Source organism: Phytophthora infestans, genomic scaffold, assembly GCF_000142945.1.
Source record: "Phytophthora infestans T30-4 supercont1.17 genomic scaffold, whole genome shotgun sequence".
In the NCBI taxonomy this organism is placed as follows: domain Eukaryota; phylum Oomycota; class Peronosporomycetes; order Peronosporales; family Peronosporaceae; genus Phytophthora; species Phytophthora infestans.
The window spans coordinates 985,449-1,006,429 of record NW_003303742.1 but is presented as its reverse complement, the minus strand read 5'-3'; the positions used below and the strand labels follow the sequence as shown (position 1 = coordinate 1,006,429).

The window sequence follows — 20,981 nt, the reverse complement described above, 5'->3', positions numbered from 1 at the left end:
TTATATAGTTTTTCGGTTTGATGTTTCTGGACTAAATATGCATTGTACATGCAGCTGCTGGCCTGCAACGTAGTACGCTTCTAGTTGGGTACAATGTTGTGTCCTATCTGGTACAAGTAGTTAATCGCTCTTGCCAATTCTTCAACCCCCAAGGCGCTGATTTCCTCTCCTTCCTCGAATTCGATGTTCCAGTATCGCTTACTGCATTTCATGAAAGGTGATTTAACTTTCCCAACGTGGTTGAGATCTGATCCTTCGCCTTCGTCGTTAGTTATATGATCGTCCATCATAATGCTCCAGTAGATGACACTAGCGGGCTTATCCACCGACCCTTGATCAGCGAGTACACAGCATACTGCGACTTTCGAAGTCTGTCATGATCCAGGCATCTTGTCTTTTTCCGAGGCCGTCCAGGTGGCTTTCGAGCCGGTAGATTTGGTAGCATAGCCTGTAGGTCTAGGGAGGCTACGAGATGTAGATATGTCAAAACAGGAGCGCAGAGCCAGCCGGTTTGGTAAAACCGCTTACAGTCGCACTTGAATTTACGGCGAATCGTTTTGATCTCGTCGTTGCTCCAGGTATGGTTGTCCCAATCGTGCTCGAAGATATTTCGATCTAAAATGCCCACGACGTGAATCGACAAATAGCGCAGCTGGATGTTCTCCACCTTCTCGGTTTTGCTTGAGGTTACCTCTGAGCGAGGCGTTGTGCGTTTTGGTTCGATTGCCGTTAAGCTTAAGGTCGTGGACGTTGTCATCACGTACGATGTAGTGTTTGGCGTTGAAAAAATATTCTTGGATGCTGTTAACCGCCCGTCTGGACTTTCGTCTGTGAGGAGGGTAGTGATTGCCGTCTTCGTATAGAGCCACAACCATCTCCAAATCTTGTGCGCTCACTGGGCCAAACGCATAATGCCTGCTAGGCTCAGAGTCGATGTCCATAGTACTTTCAATCAAGCGTTTAGGCAAAGTTCCAGCTAGAACGTGCCCCGTCGCTGCTCGAAGATGACTTACTACCGTGGCCTTGATTGTTCAATTATGGGATTCAATCGGATTTTGGTTTGGTAGCACTCCAGCAGTGTCACTTGCAGTATAGAACCACAAATTCAAGGGGGCTGTCAGGCATTTATCTCTAAGCCACCGTGCGTACTCGGCTTCACCCAACGTCTCCCAGTTCTTGACCAATAGCTCGGATAAAACCTCGAACCCGCCCAAGCGAGCGCGCTTCGCTGTGGTATTCTAGCTGCGGCTGAATGATTTCTTGGTAGCGCTTACTTGAAGGCAAAAAACCGTTTTGCCTCTGGCATTGCGATACCAATGTGGCCAGCAGATCAAAATTTAATGTCAGGCCAAACTTGGCGAAATGCACTTGCGATAGCGGCAGAGTGATCCATTGATCCGAAGTTGAGCTCCAAAGCTCCACTACAAACCAGATCACATTTGTCCCTGCAGACAGTAAAGCGCCGTGGATACGCGAAGGCTGTTTTTTGTCCGAGTGAACATGAACGCCATTGGGTAGGAATTCGGTTGATACTTGTTCAGTTCCGCGTAACTCACCCCAACGGTCCCGAACAAAACTAGTGTCCATCCGCCAAAATGGATATTATAAGTATTATCCGTCACACCAAGCGCTTCCGGGGATCTGTCGATGAAACGTTGACCTAGTACTTGCCTAGGAGCAGTCCTGAACAATCGCCTGAACGTGAAGATAATCCCGACAGAAACCTCTCCATTCTCTAGAGGATCTGTAAAGCAATACGGCACAAGTAGCTCATGCTGAAAGTTGATTGATGCTGACAAAACTACAATGTATCCGAGCCCAAATCATACTCGTGGTGCTACTGAAATTGCTCAAGCGCTGTGCACATTCTCGGATGACCCACTCCATCACGTCGGCGTATTTTGTGATTGAAAAATGTTCATGTTTTTGTAGTCTCTGTGACCGATTCTTCAGTTGCTTAACACTAGAGAACATCGCAAGCCGATCTGGCGAATTCCTATATCGAACTTGAAGTGCTGTCAGACATTTCTTTAGACCTTAGCCCGAGTCGATGTCCCTTCCGTCTCTTAATCGAATTCAGACTCAGATTCCGAGGGGAAAAAGGGATTGGGAGATGACGAACGATACCCATCTAAATGTCGTAACGACGCGACGGCGAGCATGCGCTCTGTGACTTCTAGATCGGCCCTAATCCGGTCAATTGCGAGTGCTGCATGGTCTAAAGAGACCCGAAGACGCTTTAACGGGCACATCGAAGACAAATTAAAGAGTGAGTTACGCGGGAAGGCTTAGAAAAATCGGTAAAATAGGCTTACTTTTTCTAGATTTAAAATTTTCTAAGTTTTATCGCCTGGAATAGGGCGCTACCTACTCCAATACTGACAATTACGTCAGATCATCGTATACAGTGCACTACAAAGAACGCTATCTCCTCTATTACAGAAATATCGTCTGGTTAATGTCTTCAATACAATGCACAGAGCAATACCTGCTCTTTCTCTGAAAAAAAACGTCAGCTTATGATAGTAGAAAATACGAGCCCACATGTAACGACCATATTACTGCAAACATTGTCAGCTCCTAGCTGACAATTCAAAACAATAGAGCCCATAGAATTTCATTTCATAGAAAGCATTTGTCGATACAAAGAAGCCCCTTGAATATAATTAATCCCCCTGAATATAAAAAAGCCTTTTTGCTCATAGAAAAAAGCTTTTCCAAAGAATGGTGGTGAGTTATAATATGCTAAAACTCATCCAAAACTACTGAGATCCCGATAAAGATACATCCGTCTACCTTGGTCAAGTTGTCGTGATTCTCGCTGGTGACATCATCGACTATAACAACACTGCATGTAGATATCAGTACTCGTGTCCACACAAGTGGCTTCCGCAAGATAACTTCGCGCTCGTCTGCCTCTAGCATATTCCCAGAAACATTGCCATCCAATACTACAACATTCTCCAAATACGAAAACTTTTTTTGTACGCCTGAGAGCTGCGAACTCACCGGATCACTACCGCGGTCCGGGTCCCCCAACATTTCATTCACATATCGCTCATTTATCAACCAAAACGGTAAAACTGGCTGCTCTTGTGATTAGTCTAGGAGCCTCGTTACGACAGTCATATACAGTCTATATACTTCCGAGAACAACAGGATATGGTTCCCGATGTGAGGCGTAGCAAGAATCTCCGATTTCACACGACCGTCGTTGTGACACAAGCTGCGAGACCCCCCAGATTTGCAAAAGTACACCATCATTATTATTGACGGTCATTGTAGGTGGGGCGGGGGACCAGGGAAAACAATAATATTTGAAAACTATACCGCCTACTCGACTACGAAGTAATTCGTAATACTTTACAATTACTGTATATTTGATAGCCCTCGCGGCTATAATTGTACTAGTATTAATACAAATTGTACTGTACTACTCGTAATACTCAGCAAAGATCCGTGATTCTATTCACCACACGGCCTACAAAAAAGGAGTCACAACAAATTGCGCTGGTAGCACAATCTTTGGTGTGGGTATGTGCTGGGACAGAAGATTCGTGCCGGGAACATTCGCGTATCTTCACTGAAGATTCTTCAGCCGATTTATAGCCATGCAGCTTTGGCCTCGAAGACTACGACGAGGTGTCCTCTCAGCAGTGCCACTCCATAGTCGATTTTGAGGCTCCTCCTGCGCTCACATTTTGTTTGACGTATGTTCTGCAGCTACTTTTGATAACATGAACCGTCAAACCAGAGCGCTGACGCTGATCTCCTCGTCTTCGTCGGACTCAAGTCCTCATCGTAGACGTGCATGTCAGTGTATGGCTTACAATGATTGCCAAGTGTAGCTGAACCCCTTCTAATAAATAGAACTTAAAGGCACCACTATGGTCTTCTTGAATACCATGGACTTCGAGGCTGCAGGCGAGGGTTTTATGAAAGCTTGCAAAGATTGTAATGATTGCAGTTTTCAATTGCCACCGGTCATCATTCTTATTGCGGATTTTAAATAATAAATCTACTTAAAGGCTCCATTAAACCCATCTGTGGAACCTTACATTTCTTATAAATATACTACCTGTACTATTGACACTACACGGATATATGAATAAGATATTAAAGTGCACACGCTCTACTAGAGACTGTTCGCGCCATCATAGACGACGGATTCGGGTATGACGACTGGTGGCCTTTAGTTATTACTAGCCGCGAGTGCTATCAAATATACAGTAACTGTAAAGTATTACGAATTACGTCGTAGTCGAGTAGGCGGTATAGTTTTCAAATCTTATTGTTTTCCCTGGTCCCCGCCTCACCTACAATGACCGTCAATAATAATGTTGTTGTACTTTTTGTAATTCTTGCGATCTGTCACGGCTTGGATAGGGGGGGGCAACTTGCGTCCCTGCGAGTCACAACTTGTGACTCACTAGGACGGTCGTGTAAAATAGTAGATTCTTGCTACGCCTCATATCGCGAACCATATCCTGTTGCTCTCGGAAGTATACAGAATGTATACGACTGTCGTAACGAGGCTCCGAGACTAATCACAAGAGCAACCAGTTTAACCGATTTGACTGACAAATGAGCGATATGTGTATAAAATATATAATATCAATTACCATTTGTTTTTTTACTACATGTATGCCTTACACGCTTATTTTAACATTATAAAACCTAAACAAACGAGTCAGAGGAGATGACTCGCTTCGTAATGTTCTACCATTTTTGCAGCTAAGGTTTCTATCGAAGAGTGTCGAGCTAGTTAGATATGCTAACAGCGATGATGAGGACAGTGATGCTAAGTAATGCAGATGCAGACGCGTATCGATTTGAAGCGTAGCAACAATCTTCAGCCTCGACGTAGGCGGCTGGCTTGATACGCTTTGACCAAGTTACATGTCTTAAAGGTGGCACCTTTGCCTGTGACCTTTCTTCTGTAAGGAGTGGGGTACGCGTACCGTACATGTACCACCATTCACAAAAGACTGAATCATCCAGTTAGGATATTTATTATGGAGGTGGCAATTTATATGTAACACTTGTGCCATAAGCTGTGGGGTATGAGACAACAACAGCGCCGTTCGAGCTCCACTGGTCTCAAATTCATTCTAGAATCTGCTTCCGCGCGCGCAAATCAACAGCTACACTTGACTTTCTAGACTAAGCATGCGTGCTTTCTTCTCCCTACTAGTGGGCTCTCTTTGCAAGTAGTGAAGCACGCTTGCTCGCGACGCAGTCTGACCATCCCCAAAGCACTCCGCTGAATAAGAACGCTCAGCTCGGCCGTCGTGTCCTTCGGGCGGTCGACGATGTCAGTGACGAAGAGAGATCATGGGCCCGTATCAACAGCGTTGCCCTAACCAAGGCAGAAGCGAAGGTGTGGCTGCAGGACTGGGTTGATCAGAGGAAAAGCATGAAGTACGTTGCCAAACAAATGGGCCTGTACAATTTAAAGGAGGACGATTTGTTGAATCATATCAACTTTCCAGCCCTTCGCAAGTTTGTGAGAATGGATTTCGAGAGAAGAACTGGTCGCAAGTTGCCGAAAGGTCAAGAGAATATTAGTTTCTTGGATACAGTGACCTGTTCTGCGAGCGATATCGTTCCCGTAGGCGCAGGATCGAAAATTCTTAACGCAACACAACAGTTGCTTTTTCACCCCCATTTTTGGATATGCACTACTACAGAATACTATAATTTATTACGTGTTCGCGTAGCCACATTTACACCTGCGCTAGGCTCAGCTTTGCTAGCTGGTGGTATAATGTGGTGTCCGCGTCGGGTCTCTCTTCGCCGAAAATGAGGGTTCTAGAGCTTTCCATTTTGAGTATACTAGTAATAATCGAAGACCACCACTCTTCATACCCGAATCCGTCGTCTCTACGATGGAGCGAGCAGTCTCTAGTACAGCGTGTACATTCTACTATATCCATGTAGTGTCAATAGTACAAGTAGTCTATTTACAAAAAATGTAAGGTCCCATAGATGGATTTAATGGAGCCTTTGATTAGATTTAGTATATATAACCCGCAAAAAGAATGATGACCGGAGGCAATTGAAAACTGCAATCATTACAACCTTTGCAAGCTTTCATAAAACCCTCGCCTGCAGCCTCAAAGTCCATGGTATTCAAGAAGACCATAGTGGTGCATTTTGATTCTTTTTTTTTCAGAACGGGTTCAGCTATAACTTGGCAATTATTGTAAGCCATACACTGCCAAGCACGCCTTTGTGGTTAGTCTCGGAGCCTCGTTACGACAGTCGTTTACAGTCTGTATACTTCCGAGAGCAACAGGATATGGTTCGCGATATGAGGTGTAGCAAGAATCCACGATTTTACACGACCGTACTAGTGTCACAAGTTGTGACTCGCAGGGACGCAAGTCCAAGCCGTGACAGATCGCAAGATTTACAAAACGTACAAACAACATTATTATTGACGGTCATTGTAGGTGGGGCGGGGATCAGTGAAACAATAAGATTTGAAAACTATACCGCCTACTCGACTACGAAGTAATTCGTAATACTTTACGATTATTGTATATTTGATAGCCCTCGCGGCTATAATTGTACTGTACTAGTATTAATACAAATTGTACTGTACTACTCGTAATACTCAACAAAGATCCGTGATTCTATTCACCACACGGCCTACAAAAAGGGAGTCACAACAAATTGCGCTGGTAGCACAATCTTTGGTGTGGGTATGTGCTGGGACAGAAGATTCGTGCCGGGAACATTCGCGTATCTTCACTGAAGATTCTTCAGCCGATTTATAGCCATGCAGCTTTGGCCTCGAAGACTTCGACGAAGTGTACAATTATAGCCGCGAGGGCTATCAAATGTACAGTAAATGTAAAGTATTACGAAGTACTTCGTAGCCGAGTAGGCGGTATAGTTTTTAAATCTTATTGTTTTCACTGGTCCCCGCCCCACCTACAATGACCGTCAATAATAATTGGATTTTTTGATTAGCAAGAATAGCAGTTTCCTCGGGAAAAGGAGTCAGCAGCAGAAGCTCGAATCTCGCTAGTACGCCTGGTTCAGCAGGTGTTCCGGCGCGGTAGAGTCCACTCATTGTAGTGCCAAAGAGTGATGGACGAGTCCGACATTTACAGCAACCTCAATCTCAAGTTTCCTCTAGCAGCTGAAGCAAGCAGCTCAACTCCAGAACTTCTCTAACCTCACCGCCGCCTTCGCCATGGTCTATCCACCCACATCGACGTCCTCGAACAACGCATCTCCGGCCTTAGGCTCGCCCAGGCACCTGCCACAACCTACATCAACGGCGTCGAGCGCTCGCCACCAATCACCACGCGCGGCCTCCACTTCGGAGAGTGCCCCGGCAGCACCTTCAGCGCCGACACTTGGTTGAAGCGCTGCGGCCGCCTCGGACGTCGTGGACCCTCTTATCTCGAGCGCTAATCCACCGACTACGTCCGGATTGCCCGATAGCGCTGAACCACCGGCGGCGGAGTCCACGCGTTCGTCCGGAAGTACACCCCCGCCGGACTCTTCTCTCTCTCTGGGCCGTCCGATTCCTTCGGTACGCGTCGACAATGAGGCACTGAACGACGTGATCGTCATCGACGAGCCCGAACCTTCGTTCAGTGCAGCGGCACTGTCTCCGGGTCGCTCAAGCGCGCGCATCCGAGCGAAAGAAGTGGCCAAACGCATAAGGGCGGAATCGCGTAAGGCCAAGCGCGTAGACCCTGTGTCTGAAGCCGACCTTGCAGATGCCCGCATAAAGAAGCGTAAAGCCGTCGCGAAGCCCCGTACTGGAGCTCCAACCACGGAACAAAACAGCCCATCCGTCCGCAGTGAGACGGGTGATGCGCTTCCGATCCAGCCTTGACACCCTAACGCAGCATCTTCTCCATCGACTGAGCCCCTACCTGTCGTTTCAGACGCGACCATCCCGGCACCACTACTCTGCGCGTTTCCACCCGCTTGTGGAGACGACCAGCCAGGCCTCCAGGCGGCATACCCCAAGCAGGTGAACACAGTGAGCGCCACGTCAGCAGCGCTTCCGTCTCGTGGCCGTGAAGAACCTCTCCCTGGAACATCGAGCTCCGCCCCTGTGGACTCACCATACAGCCTCGACGACTTTATGCGCGGTTTGCAACTGGGTGGTCCGACGGTACCTGTTAGTCCAGCCCCCCAAACAATTTACGGGCAACGTCAGGCTGATAAGATAAAGTTGATCAACTTTTTCAGCTATTTACCGAGCTGCGTCGCGAGCTCCACAGTAAGCAGACACCCATCTTCTCGCAATCACCACTTTGTGGTAATGTAGAACTTGGTGTCTGCTTCTATTCTCGACTACAGACCGTATAGCGGGTCATCTACGTGGACCCCTCCACTGTCTCGGCAACCCAGCTGACATGCCACCCGCGCCGAGCTTTATCAAGTTCGTTGTGACAGTTTCACTGGCCCTTCGTACTCGCACTAAAAGGAAAAATACTCTATTCCTCAGTACATTCACTTCGCGGGATCATCGTATCTTCAGAGGAAACTAACTCTGAGACAGGCCAAGTGGTGTCTTCAATGTCTTTTGTATTGCATTTGCGTGAACTCGACAGCGTCCGGTTCGACGCTCCACCCGCGGTACTGATGGCAATTTACAGCGGCCGTCTAGGCTCAAGAGGCCTAACCGTCATGCACTTCCGACCACAATCGGAACTGCAGCAACGGCGTCGAGGCTCACCCAACGCGAGCTTCTCAGTGGACTTCGACGCGAGAGCGTCTCTACCGGTGACGAATGCCCAGTGCCAGACGTATGAAGACCTGCTGGCGGCAATTGGTGAATTAGTCTCGCTTGGAGACGCCCTATGGTACGATCATGTCCGCCGGCTTCTCTCGCGACTGAAGCGGTTTGTACTTGCTAACAAGGAGCGAGACGAGAACGCACCCGAGCGTGTACTGCTCACACTTCTTCACGTGAACCAATTTCTCGGCAAGGCTCTGGCTCACATGATGATGGACGCTCCACACTGGTGGCGTGACTTTTCCGAGGCCGTGAGATCCGTCGACTATCATAGTCCCGACTGGCAGGCAGCTCTCAATGGCCTCGCCCTCCGTCTGGCAGCCAAGATACCAGGAGCTACTAGCTTTCCCCCAGCGACTGAGCCTCACCCAACCCAGACGTCGGCAAACTCGTCCTCATGTCGTGGCTCATCCTCCCGTGTGCCGGTGATGCCGGACGACATTCGCCGCCTCATCCCACGTGATGCCGACGGGCGCGAGCCTTGCCTGCGGTTTATGGGCGGAGGTATGTGCTACTTCGGAAATGCCGACCGGTGTGCCCACTCTCGCTGTACCCACCACTGGAACGGCCGTCTACCGCGGGAGTTACAGGAATTTCTTGACCGGAATTACGGGCGAGAGCGCTACCAAGGCAACTGCCGCACACGACAGTGAAGTGGCCGTGGCGCTGCTAGTTCGTCAGCTCTACGGTACGATTGCACAACCACATTTAATACACCGGTATATGGTTCTGCCAACGGACAACAACTTTATATTCCCCGCCTACGCGGACGTTCACCTCCTACCATTTCCTCCTCTAGTGGCCTAGAACGTCGAGAGGAGGACATGCCCATTAAGGCGCCTTATGGCCCTATCATTTCTGTAGAACCGCCCCACGGCGCTTCGACAGACACGCAGCCGCCCCAAGGCGCTGCCACCGAGCCGGCGTCGCCCCACGCCATGCTCGGACGTCGCATGGCATCTCCATCCGCGACGTCAAACCGAGTACCGCCTCGGCTTCAGCGCCAATCTACACTAGGCGCACCGGGAGCACCGCTAGTACCACAGCTTACACAAAACTACATTACGGGAGCACGCCGCCAGCTCACAGTAACATATACTTGTCGAGCTCCGGCACATCAATCTCTGAAGCGCCCACCTCCGAGCATCGCGGCAACTCAGGCCCTGGTGGTACAGGCGGAGACACGAGCACATCTATGAGAACGAATTCGTCTACAACATGTTAGCGCGGCACTACAGACAGTTGGACTATCGATGCCAGCAGCGCCATCTCCTTTCCAGGACGGAGGGCCTGTACTGAACAAGCCTCTCCAACGGGTGCTCTCAGACTTCATTCGGCGCACGCACATCGGTTTACCAAAGCTCGTCGAGCTATTGCGCGTCCAAACGGTCGATGACTATAGATTCAACAAGAACATTCTTCCTGTAACACTACGCCATGCTTGCAGAGGATACGAACACTTAGAAGCGCTGCTCGATATCGCCCAATACGGCGTCCGTACACCTCTCGTCGGACCTTGGACGCGCCAGCGCTCCTATGCTCCAAACCACCAATCGGCCACAGATCGCTACCACATCCGGGTCATGAATATACGCAAGGAACAGGACAATTGGCGGTGCATTGTCGTCGACCTCGACATCCTGGAAATATGGCCCGAGGTGCATGTTAGTCCTTTCGGAGTGGTGGACAAAGGCGACGACGACCCTCTCGTTAACGGGCGTGTCATTCACGACCTATCCTACCCGGACGGACAGTCCCTGAACGATCAAACGGACACGTCGCGTATATGTCCACCGTCATATCAGCACTGCGACGCCATCGCGTCTGAGGCCATCACTCAGCAGCAGAACCACCCGGGTACAGTGGTCAAACTACAAGCTGGTGACGTGGCACGCATTCCGTAACGTATGCACGCATAGTGAGAGTGCATATCTCTTTGGCGGCCGACTAGAGCCAGACAATGCGTTAGTTGTCGATATTTCCGCTGCCTTCGGATGGTCCGGCTCACCCGGTAGCTACGGAGTTGTCGGCGGAGCGATCGCTCATGTAGACGGGAACTCCGTCACCCCGCATCAACCTTCAGGCGTGTTCAACTACTACTGGGTGGACGACCACATCAACGTGGCAGCCGATATTGGCAACAATTGCAGCGACACGGAACAGTCACTTCGTCACGCGATGATCATCGTACTCGGTCACGCGGCTATCAATGAAGACAAATTCACGCCTTGGAGTAGTCGACAGAAGGCTCTCGGTCTTATCTTTGACACTGAGATCGGTCACGTCACCATACCCCGGAAGAAGATAGAGAAAGCCAAAACGTGCGTGGCAGCGGCGTTAGCCACTACATCCCTCGGTCGGTCCGAATATCGCTCACTACTCGGTCGTCTACGTCACGTAGCCACGTGCGTCCGCCCCGCTCGTCCATTCTTACAGCGCCTACGCCGCCAAGAAAATCAGCTTCGCAGATGGGATCGGGTGCCTGTTAGCGTGGATATGCGCCAGGACCTGTGCTGGTGGTCCTACATCTTACGTTTCCCGCTACTCAACGGCGTTTCCCTACAATACTTCCACAATGCGCCCCCACCAGACATCAATGTGGAAATGGACGCTTCCGACAGTGGCCTCTGTGCTCTGGTTTCAACGGCACAAATGGTGCTCCAATACACATTCTCCAGCGATGAGCGTCAGATGATCGATGCATCGAAACTCGATTCCACCGTCGGTTTCGATATTAATTACATGGAACTACTATCCTGCGTCTTTGCAGTGCACACATGGGGTCCAGCCTGGTCTAGACAACAACGTTCGGGCAGCAGCGGCATTGGGCATGTCCAATTCTGCATCGACAACACGTCGGCGGTGGCATGGCAGAACAAGATGTCGTCCCGCAATCCCAGAGCGCAAACCGTCATTAGACTGCTCGGCGACTGGGAAGCGGAATACAGGCTCCGGTTCTCTGCCGTTCACGTGGCCGGTGTAGACAACCGGATTGCTGACGCGGGCTCTCGCGTGACATCTAGTGCTCAACATGCATCTCTATTTGCTCAACTAACATTGGACTGGACGCAGGCTACTCTGACAACAGACGTGTCGGGTCTGGGAGCGATTTGGCGTTCTATATCAGAGCCCACTCTGTCGCGGCATCAACCTACTGCAAATACCGCAGCGCGCTAAGCGCGTGGTATGCCTGCAACGGGGTGAAACCTACGCTACGCATGTAACGGGGTTACATAGTGTGGAACACACAGGGGTACGAAGTACCCGGAGAGCTAACAAACTCTCAGTACATAAGTTGGAGAGTTAACAAGGTCTCTCAGTACGCTGGCCGAAAGCCACACGTAATGCATTTGATTAGGTTTAACTATGCTAGATAGTTAAACAGATACATTTACCCCTAGGCGGCTTGGCCGCAATAATAGTAAATAAAACACTTCTGGTTTTGAAGCATAAAAGTTAAGGTATTAACTTTGAGCCCTGGTCTTGGGCTGTAAGTGTCCTTTGGATAAGGAACTTGGTATTAGTGACACTTTGAGTCGAACGTCTTCCTCTGACGCTAAAGCTACGGCAGCCCCGCTGCACTTGGTAGCACTTGTAGCCAATCCCGCTCCTGAGTCGGTTGACTATATCCTCTGCGAGGATGGAACACCCCGTGTTTGCGAATTTGTCCCCGGCGCAGCAGGACGCGCTTACTAAGCTTATGTCCTTGCTTGGCCCGGCGGGCGTGGCTCATCTGGCATCGCAAGGTCCAGAGGCGGTCACTACCAGGCTGAAATCGTTCTCCCGCTACGAGAACGCGCTCTTGGAGCATGTCCAAGAGAAGATGATCGCCGCAACGGCGGCGGCGTCGATGACGCGTGAAGAGTCTATGAGACTGAAACCGCTCATGGTGAGCGTAAAAACCTTCGAGAGAAAGGATGGAGAGAATCTCCTTCTCTGGACCCGTGAGGTCGAGATGGCCATGGGGTCGGCCCTGCTCCAGTCTGAGCATCAGCGCGTGGCGCTGGCTATCTCCAGGCTTGGAGGTCGCGCTCGCGAATGGGCACTAACGTGCGGCACGTCTGTTGACGCTGCATTTCCCACTTGGGATCAGCTGAAGCAACAGCTTTAGAGCGTGTTCGCGCCGCCTAAACAGGCGTACCGTATCCGGTCGAAGTTCCTTGCTACCCGCCAGGGTAAGAAGGAGTTATTGGACTATGTCCAAGAGTTGAGAACTCTTATCGCCGGAATGGCGGCGGACCCTCTTCCGGAACTGGTCAGCGTGACCGTGTTTATGGAGGGACTTCGCGTGAGCGCAGCTCGAACGGAAGTGTTCCGTGTACACCCTAACGCTTTCGAAGAGGCGGTGAATGTGGCATTAAATGCCGAGCACAACTTCAGGTCGGCTCGACCTGGTTGGAGCGCTAGTAGCGCAAGCCCTTCGAGCGGTCCAGAGCCGATGGACCTCAGCTATGCTGAAGATGAAGAAGCGAAGCTTCTTGCTGCGGAGTAGCGTGCCGGCATCCGCCGATGCTTTGTGTGCAATAGCACTAAGCACTTGAGGGCATATTGCTCTCTGCGCAAGAAGCGCGTGGCTCCGGCGAGCCAACCCTCCGGGTCATCGCCGGGAAACGGCATTTCCTAGTAGCCGCCCCGCGCCTACTGGAGAAGAACTGAGTTCTGTTGTACCTCGAGGAGGTAGAGGGCAACGGGGCTCAGCCCCGAAGAGAGCTGAGCTCTCTTACGAGAAGAGTGTGTGCAAGCCGGGCTTGCTGGTCGTTCAAGCGAACGTGAAGGGCTTTGCAAAGCCATGGAGAGTCTTGATTGACTCGGGAGCCTCGGGCAACTACGCCCGTCGCTCCACCCTAGAAGGGAGTCAGCTGTATGCTGAGGCACTGGAAGTGCCAACGAGAGATACGATCTCTGTCCGTCTCGCGACGGGGACACTGGCAACTGTGTCGAAGGTCTCTGTCGACCTTGGAGTGAAGTTTGAGAACTTCGATATCGTGGAACGCTGCTTGGTCTTAGACCTGGATGCGAGGTATGACCTCATCCTTGGCATGGCATGGCTGGAACGCCATGAGCCATGGATCGGCTGGAAGTCGAAAACGCCGGGTGCGTCGCACCCTGCTTCTAGTGGAGCTTTGGTGAGTCATGAACCCACCTCTGCTAGGAAGCAGAAGCGCTTTTGGCGCGAGCACGAGGCCGAGGCGGCCGTAGTGCTGGACATTGGTATGTCCAAAATTGTTAGCAACGAGGTTGCTGTTTGCCCTGAGGGCGTACGTGGTGCGGCACGTTATCCGCTGAGCGGTGCAGGTCAGGTCAATGACGAACTGCTGGGTCCTGGTGAGGACGAGCGCGGAGTGGCGCGTAATCCACTGAGTGGTATGAATTTGGTCGATGACCTACCGCTGCGTGACCCGAGGGTCGCGGTCGACTGCGAGTCGAGGCATCATGGGCGTGGCCCAGGAGATGCAGGTGAAGTGACACCTAGTTCACTGTGTGAAGGTCAAGAACCTCTTGGCTTTCAGCCGAGTGTCTTGCGAGACACTGTATTCTCTTCGAGGAGTGATGGTGCTGCTGCACCCGGTGGTGGTGACGGAGATGTCGCCACACCGCCCTCATCCGGCCGGGCTCGGTCGCGGAGGGAGAGGAGAAGAAGACGCAGTGCGTCTGTGACGTCTTCGACGTCGGACGATGTGTCCACCGTGACGAGCGGTGATGCTCCACGTGACTGCTGTGAACAGCTGTATACACTCGTGAGCGGAGTGACGGGGGAGGTAGAAGGCGATATCAGCCTTGATACTCTGCCCGCTGCAGATGCTCTGCTAGAGCTGGACGAGATGTCCATTGCCGGGCTTGGCGAAGCCTTAAAGGCAGGCGAGCTAGCCGATGGGGTCCTGCTGGGACCTGAGGAGGAGTTGAACTCCTCATCCGTCGTGGACGACGCGGTCCTAGAGGACACCAAGAAGGCGCTGAGCGCAAGAAGTGGATCGGCGATCCTCAAAGATCCTTCGGATCCCTTCTACCCGGTGGTGAAGGAGTATGGAGACGTTGTCTTGAAAGTCCCACCGACGGGCCTGCCTCCGGATCGAGGCGTGTGTCATGAGATTGACCTGGTTCCTGGAACCAAATACTGCGTAACAAGGCAATGGCCTTTGCCGAGAGAGCAGTGTGACGTCATTGACGCATTCTTCCGTGCGAAGCACGAGGCAGGGATGGTGCGCGAGAGTAAGTCTCCGCACTCGACACCCACGTTCTGTGTCAGAAAGCCGAACGGCAAGTGGCGCATTGTTCATGCTTTTAACAAGCTAAATGCGGCCACTATCCCCGCGCAAACGCCGATTCCTCGCAAGGATGTTCTGCAGAACAACATGGTAGGCTACGCTGTACAGTGCGCTCGACTTGGTCGATGGTTACTACCAATTGCTCATGAGAACGAGCGACATTCCGCTGACAGCGGTGAGTACTCCGAGCGGTATGCTCTGGGAGTGGCTGGTCATGCCCCAGGGGCTGTCGAACGCACCAGCAACGTTCAATCGTCTTGTGACGCAGTTGTTTAGGCCCCACCGGGCGTACGCTCAGACGTACTTTGACGATATATTCGTCCATAGTCGTGCCGATCACGGAAAGTCAGACGTGGATAACCACATTGACCACTTGCGAGCGGTGCTCGAGTGCATGCGCACTAATAAGTTGTATGCCAACTTGGACAGGTGCGTCTTTGGCGCGGAGGAGATACGTGCTTCATTGGGAAGCGTGGCTTACGGGCAGATCCTGCCAAAGTCAAGGCCATCGTGGACTGGTCGGTTCCCAAGAACCAAAAAGACTTACGCAAGTGGCTAGGCTTAGCCAATTACTTGCACAAGTACAGCGCGAACTACGCGGAGATGGCTCGGCCATTATCAGATCTCCTTAAGAAGGACGCACCATGGTGCTGGAACGTCGAGCACGACGGAGCCTTTGAGACTGTGAAGGAAAGCCTCCTCCAGGCTCCGATCCTTGCGCTACCGGACCCGTTAGTCCGTTTAGCGTCGTCTGTGATGCCTCCGATTTTGCAATCGGTTGTGCTTAACTACAAGCAGACGCCGAATGGCGTGAACGCGTGATCGCGTTTGAGTCTCGCCAGCTCAAAGCTGCAGAGAAGAACTATCCAGTTGATGACAAAGAGCTACTTGCAATGAAGTATGCTCTAGTCAAATTCAGGGTACACCTGCTAGGCTCTAATCCTTTTGTGATCTTTACGGATCATGCGTCGTTACGCACTGCGACACAGTCGCCTCATCTCTCTCAGAGAATGGCAAGATGGTTTTTCTTCTTTGCCGAGTATAACTTCGAGGTGAAGTACAAGCCGGGGCGGCTTAATGTAGTGACCGATGCGCTCTCGCGCAGGCCGAACTACGAGTCAGCTCATGTCACGACAGTGACGTCGTCAGTGCCTGACTTGATACGCGGAGCGTATGCACAAGACGACATGTGCGTAGCGCTGCTACGGGCTCTTGGGAGCGAAGAGTTTTTAAAGACTCTGACAAGGAATTGTCTGGGCGCTTACGCGCGAGGCTGCATCGATACTCGCTCGATGGTGGCCTGCTGTACTACAGCACCGACTCTGAGGATAACCCTCGTGTAGTCGTTCCTCATGATGAGGATCTCAAGTATCGAATCTTCTATAAGGTTCATTATACGCCCGTGGGCGGGCACTTAAGTCGGGAGAAGACCTACGGCTCGGTGAGCACGATGTACTGGTGGCCCCAGATGTATAAGTGGGTCGGCACTTATGTACGCACGTGTGAGACGTGTCAACGGACGAAGTCCGCGCCGAGCACGGCAGCGCCATTGGCGAGTTTGCCTGTCCCCAAGAGATGCTGGCAGTCCATGAGTATGGACTTTGTGTTTGGCCTTCCCAAGGACAAGGCAGGAAACACGGGTATTGTGGTCTTTGTAGACCGATTGAGCAAGATGGCTCATCTAGCGGCGGTGCCGGAAACCATAGATGGTGAAGGTACAGCTTTGCTGTTTTTAGACCGAGTCTTTCGCCAACATGGCTTGCCTCAGGCAATTGTCTCGGATCGAGACCCGCGCTTCACCGCGAAGTTCTGGACGTCCCTCTTCAGAGTGCTTGGCACTCGTTTGGACATGTCCACAGCGGACCATCCGCAGACCGATGGTCAAACCGAACGCGTGAATCGCGTTGTGGAGGATATCCTCCGAAGCGTATGCGCTGAGGCGCCAAAACGCTGGAGCCAGATGCTCCCACTCGTTGAGCTCGCATTAAATAATGCAGTGCACGCCTCGACAGATTACACTCCGTTCTGTGTGAACGGCTTGGTTAGCTCTCGCGTCCCACTGACGCCGCCACGCAGTGGCTCAGGGCTTGATGGGGGAGGGATAGCCGAGCGGCTAGCTGATGTCAGCCCTGTTTCGGTTCGCAAGCAAGTCGATGACTTTGTCTCTTTGAGACTGAGCGTAATGCGTCAAGTACGCGACGCTTTGGCTGAAAGCCAAGACACGCAGAAGGAACATGCAGATGCCAAGGGCAGAAGCAATGCTGAGAGGTTTGAGGTCGGAGACCAAGTTTTATTAAACGCTTAAAACCTACCTACTCATGCAGTGTCTGCAGTCTTCAAAACGAATTTAAGACCTCGGTTCATAGGACCGTTTAAGGTCGTGGCCAGGAAGGGCCTAGCGTATACGCTAAACCTTCCGAAGAAGATGCGCACGCATCCGGTCTTCTATGTTGGCTTGCTTAAGCCATATCAAGACCCTGCTCAGGTGAGCGCGGAGGCGTTGGCACCAACGGTGGCTGGGCCACGGACAGCTGCAGGGCAGCAAGTGGTAGAGCCACGGGAGGCTGAACGACAGCAAGTAGTGGATCCACAGATGGCTGATCAACAGCATGTGGCAGAGCCACAGGTCGCGGAGCGAAGTGCTCGAGATGCAGGAGCAAGCCAAGCTGAACGCTCAGCCGAGCGACTGGACGCTCAAGGTCCGAGACCTGGTTGTGAGTCAACAGTGGTGGCTCTAACCTATCCACAAGGTGAATCATCTCTTCGAGATCGACCGATGGGCGGTGAACGTTCGCGTTGTGGACGCCGGCGTTGTATGGACGCAGACGCCGTTCCGGCAAGTGCTGACTCTCCCCGCGAGAGCCCAGCTGAGGCAAGGCCTCCTCCTGCTCTGCTCGATGAGCATGGTGAGCTCCACTTTCACGTGGAACGCCTTGTGGCGTGGCGTAGACGCCAGGGTCGTACCCAGTACTTAGTGAAGTGGAGGGGTTACCCTCACTCACAGAACTCATGGGAGTTTGAGGTTATCCTCCGGCAAGATTGCCCTGACGTCGTTGACGCTTACGACCGGGCACATCATGTGCCGAAGCGCCACCATGGCGTGCGACAGCGTCGCCAGGCGCTGGGCGCCTCCCACTAGAGTGGGGAGCGATGAGGTCAGTAGTTGAGCTCAGGCTCTGACCAGTGGCTGCAGCAGCCAGCTCGTACGTATGAGCGGTGCTCGCAGCGGGAGCAGGAGGTGGAGAGACCTCGTAGTGTTAGGGACATGGTCCCGAAGGAAGCAGGTGCTTCGTGTTGTGCTGAACAAGGTTCAGGCACAAGCGTCTCGATAGACGCATAGTTGTTTTGAAACAACTTGCTCGATGAGCATGATCCAAATGTGGATGCGCTGTAACAGCGAAAGTGGTGTCCCGCACGGGGATCGAACCACTGGCCTTTGGCTTGACAGGCCGGAGCTCTACCATTGAGCTACAAGGGCGATGCCCGTACGTCAGTCCGAGAACGGACTACTCATGGTATGAGAGGGCTGCGCCCGGGTGGATTTGAACCACCGACCTGTGGCTTTCAAAGCCAGCGCTCGACCACTGAGCTGAAAGGGCGTTGCCCTTAAGCTTGTCCATTCAAGAACAACAGTTCATGGAACGAGAGGGCTGTGCCCTGGCGGGTTCGAACCACCGACCTGTGGCTTCCAAAGCCAACGCTCGACCACTGAGCTAAAAGAGGATTGCTCTTAAGCTTGTCCAAGCGTGGACAATCGTTCATGGAACGACAGGGCTGTGCCCTGGTGGGTTCGAACCACCGACCTGTGGCTTCAAAGCCAACGCTCAACCATTGAGCTAAAAGGGTGTTGTCTTAAGCTTGTCCAAGCGTGAACAATCGTTCATGGAACGAGAGGGCTGTGCCCTGGTGGGTTCGAACCACCGACCTATCGCTTGTGAAGCGAGTGTTCAACCGCTGAGCTGTTGTTGACGACTCGAATGAGTCAAGAGCATTGCTCTTAGCGGTTTGCAACTCTTGGAGTAGGCGCGGAGCGCGAGCGTAGGTCTGAGACCGCTTGAGAGCAAGATGCGCTCTGCGCTTGAAACATTGGGCCGTGGGCCGACGACGAGAAGTTGGGCATCGACAATGCGTAGGCGTTTGTGAGCTCACGGAGCTGTACAACGCTGGGGTGAGGTGTAGTAACCTCCGCCGTCTTAACAAGACGTGACCTCGCTGAGGAAAGTTTCGAGAACGGAATGTTCTCATCTTAGTGGGGGAGAGTGTAACGGGGTTACATAGTGTGGAACACGCAGGGGTACGAAGTACCCGGAGAGTTAACAAACTCTCAGTACATAAGTTGGAGAGTTAACAAGGTCTCTCAGTACGCTGGCCGAAAGCCACACGTTATGCATTTGATTAGGTTTAACTATGCTAGATAGTTAAACAGATACATTTACCCCTAGGCGGCTTGGCCGCAATAATAGTAAATAAAACACTTCTGGTTTTGAAGCATAAAAGTTAAGGTATTAACTTTGAGCCCTGGTCTTGGGCTGTAAGTTCCTTTGGATAAGGAACTTAGTATTAGTGACTCTTTGAGTCGAACGTCTTCCTCTGACGCTAAAGCTACGGCAGCCCCGCTGCAACGCAGCTACACAGTGGGCGACCAAGTTCAGCTCATCACCGATTTCGCAATATATGGTCTACTGGTCGGCTACGGCTCTGGACGACCCGTGCGTGGCTCAACTATTGCATCTACACTACACGGTATGCGACGTTTCTTCCTGGCCGCCAACATGGCGTTCCCGAGCGACAAAACACAAATTTGCATGCTTCTGAAGAGCATCAATCGTCTGGATCGGCCAGCTACGCACAAATCCCCCGTATCTCTCCAAGTGCTGGAGAGATGCTTCGATGCTCTCGACTTGTCCAAACCTTCCGATCAAGCCCTATGGGGGGTTTTGAGTTTGTATTTCTTCTTCCTATTACGGCGCTCGGAAATCGCTTCTAACGGGACAAGATTTTCGTGGTTTGCCCTCAACGCCGAGGACATCGTCGTGCTGAATCATCAAGGTGTCGCCACCACGCGAGCACACGATGTCTCAACAGTGCACATTCGCCTTCGAGGTTCCAAGACTAACCAGCGCGGCGTGCCGACACTCCAATACTGAACCGCTCGGGTCATCGCTCTTTATGCCCAGTATTTGGCGCGCTTTGCATCCTCAGGGCGAGACGCGGTCTTTCATCAAAAATCCCAGCCGCGGTGTTTATCAACGGAAACGGATTCCTAGAGTGCGTATCTTCATCAGCAATATCAAGAGCCATCAGACAAGCAGCAACAAGGCTCGGCAACAATCCGAGGATATTTGGTCCTCACTCGCTCAGAGCCGGCGGCGCAGCTCACATGTACCGGGCAGGAGTTGACACACTCTCCATCCAATTCCACGGACGCTGGGCATCCACCACATTTAAGCCGTACACAAGACTATGCAAGGAGTCAGTCCAAGTGCTGTCGGCCAGGATCGTCAGTGGCTCAAGACACATGCACCGACTTCAGTAGAGCTTCCGGATCTCCATAATTGGGGGTCTTCAACTCCACATGAGTTGAAGTTAATCCGTTAGCTCTTACTAAATAAATGTATGATGATGCCCCCACGACTGCGTATGCGAGGAAATTAAATTTCTTGATTAGCAAGAATAGTAGTTTCCTCGGAAAAAGGAGTCAGCAGCAGAAGCCCGAACCTCGCTAGTGCTCCTGGTTCAGCAGGTGTCCCGGCTCGGTAGAGTCCACTCATTGTAGTGCCAAAGAGCCATGGACGAGTTCGACATATACAGCAGCCTCAGCTCTCAAGTTTCCTCTAGCAGCTCAAGCACCCACCACGCCACTCCCGGGGTCTTCAACTCCACATGAGCTGAAGTTAATCCGTTAGCTCTTACTGAATAAATGTATGATGATGTCCCCACGACTG

The 20,981-nt window shown here is 51.8% G+C and overlaps 1 protein-coding gene across 1 annotated transcript; it reads right to left on the bottom strand.

Annotated features, from left to right (window-relative positions):
• Positions 1–374: 374 nt before the first annotated feature.
• Positions 375–941, bottom strand: PITG_09958 (uncharacterized protein; the record flags this gene model as incomplete). Its single annotated transcript, XM_002902456.1, has 3 exons — positions 375–448; positions 529–615; positions 692–941. The coding sequence occupies 3 exons, from the start codon at positions 939–941 to the stop codon at positions 375–377; spliced, it is 411 nt and encodes a 136-aa protein (XP_002902502.1).
• Between the last annotated feature and the right edge of the window lie 20,040 nt (positions 942–20,981).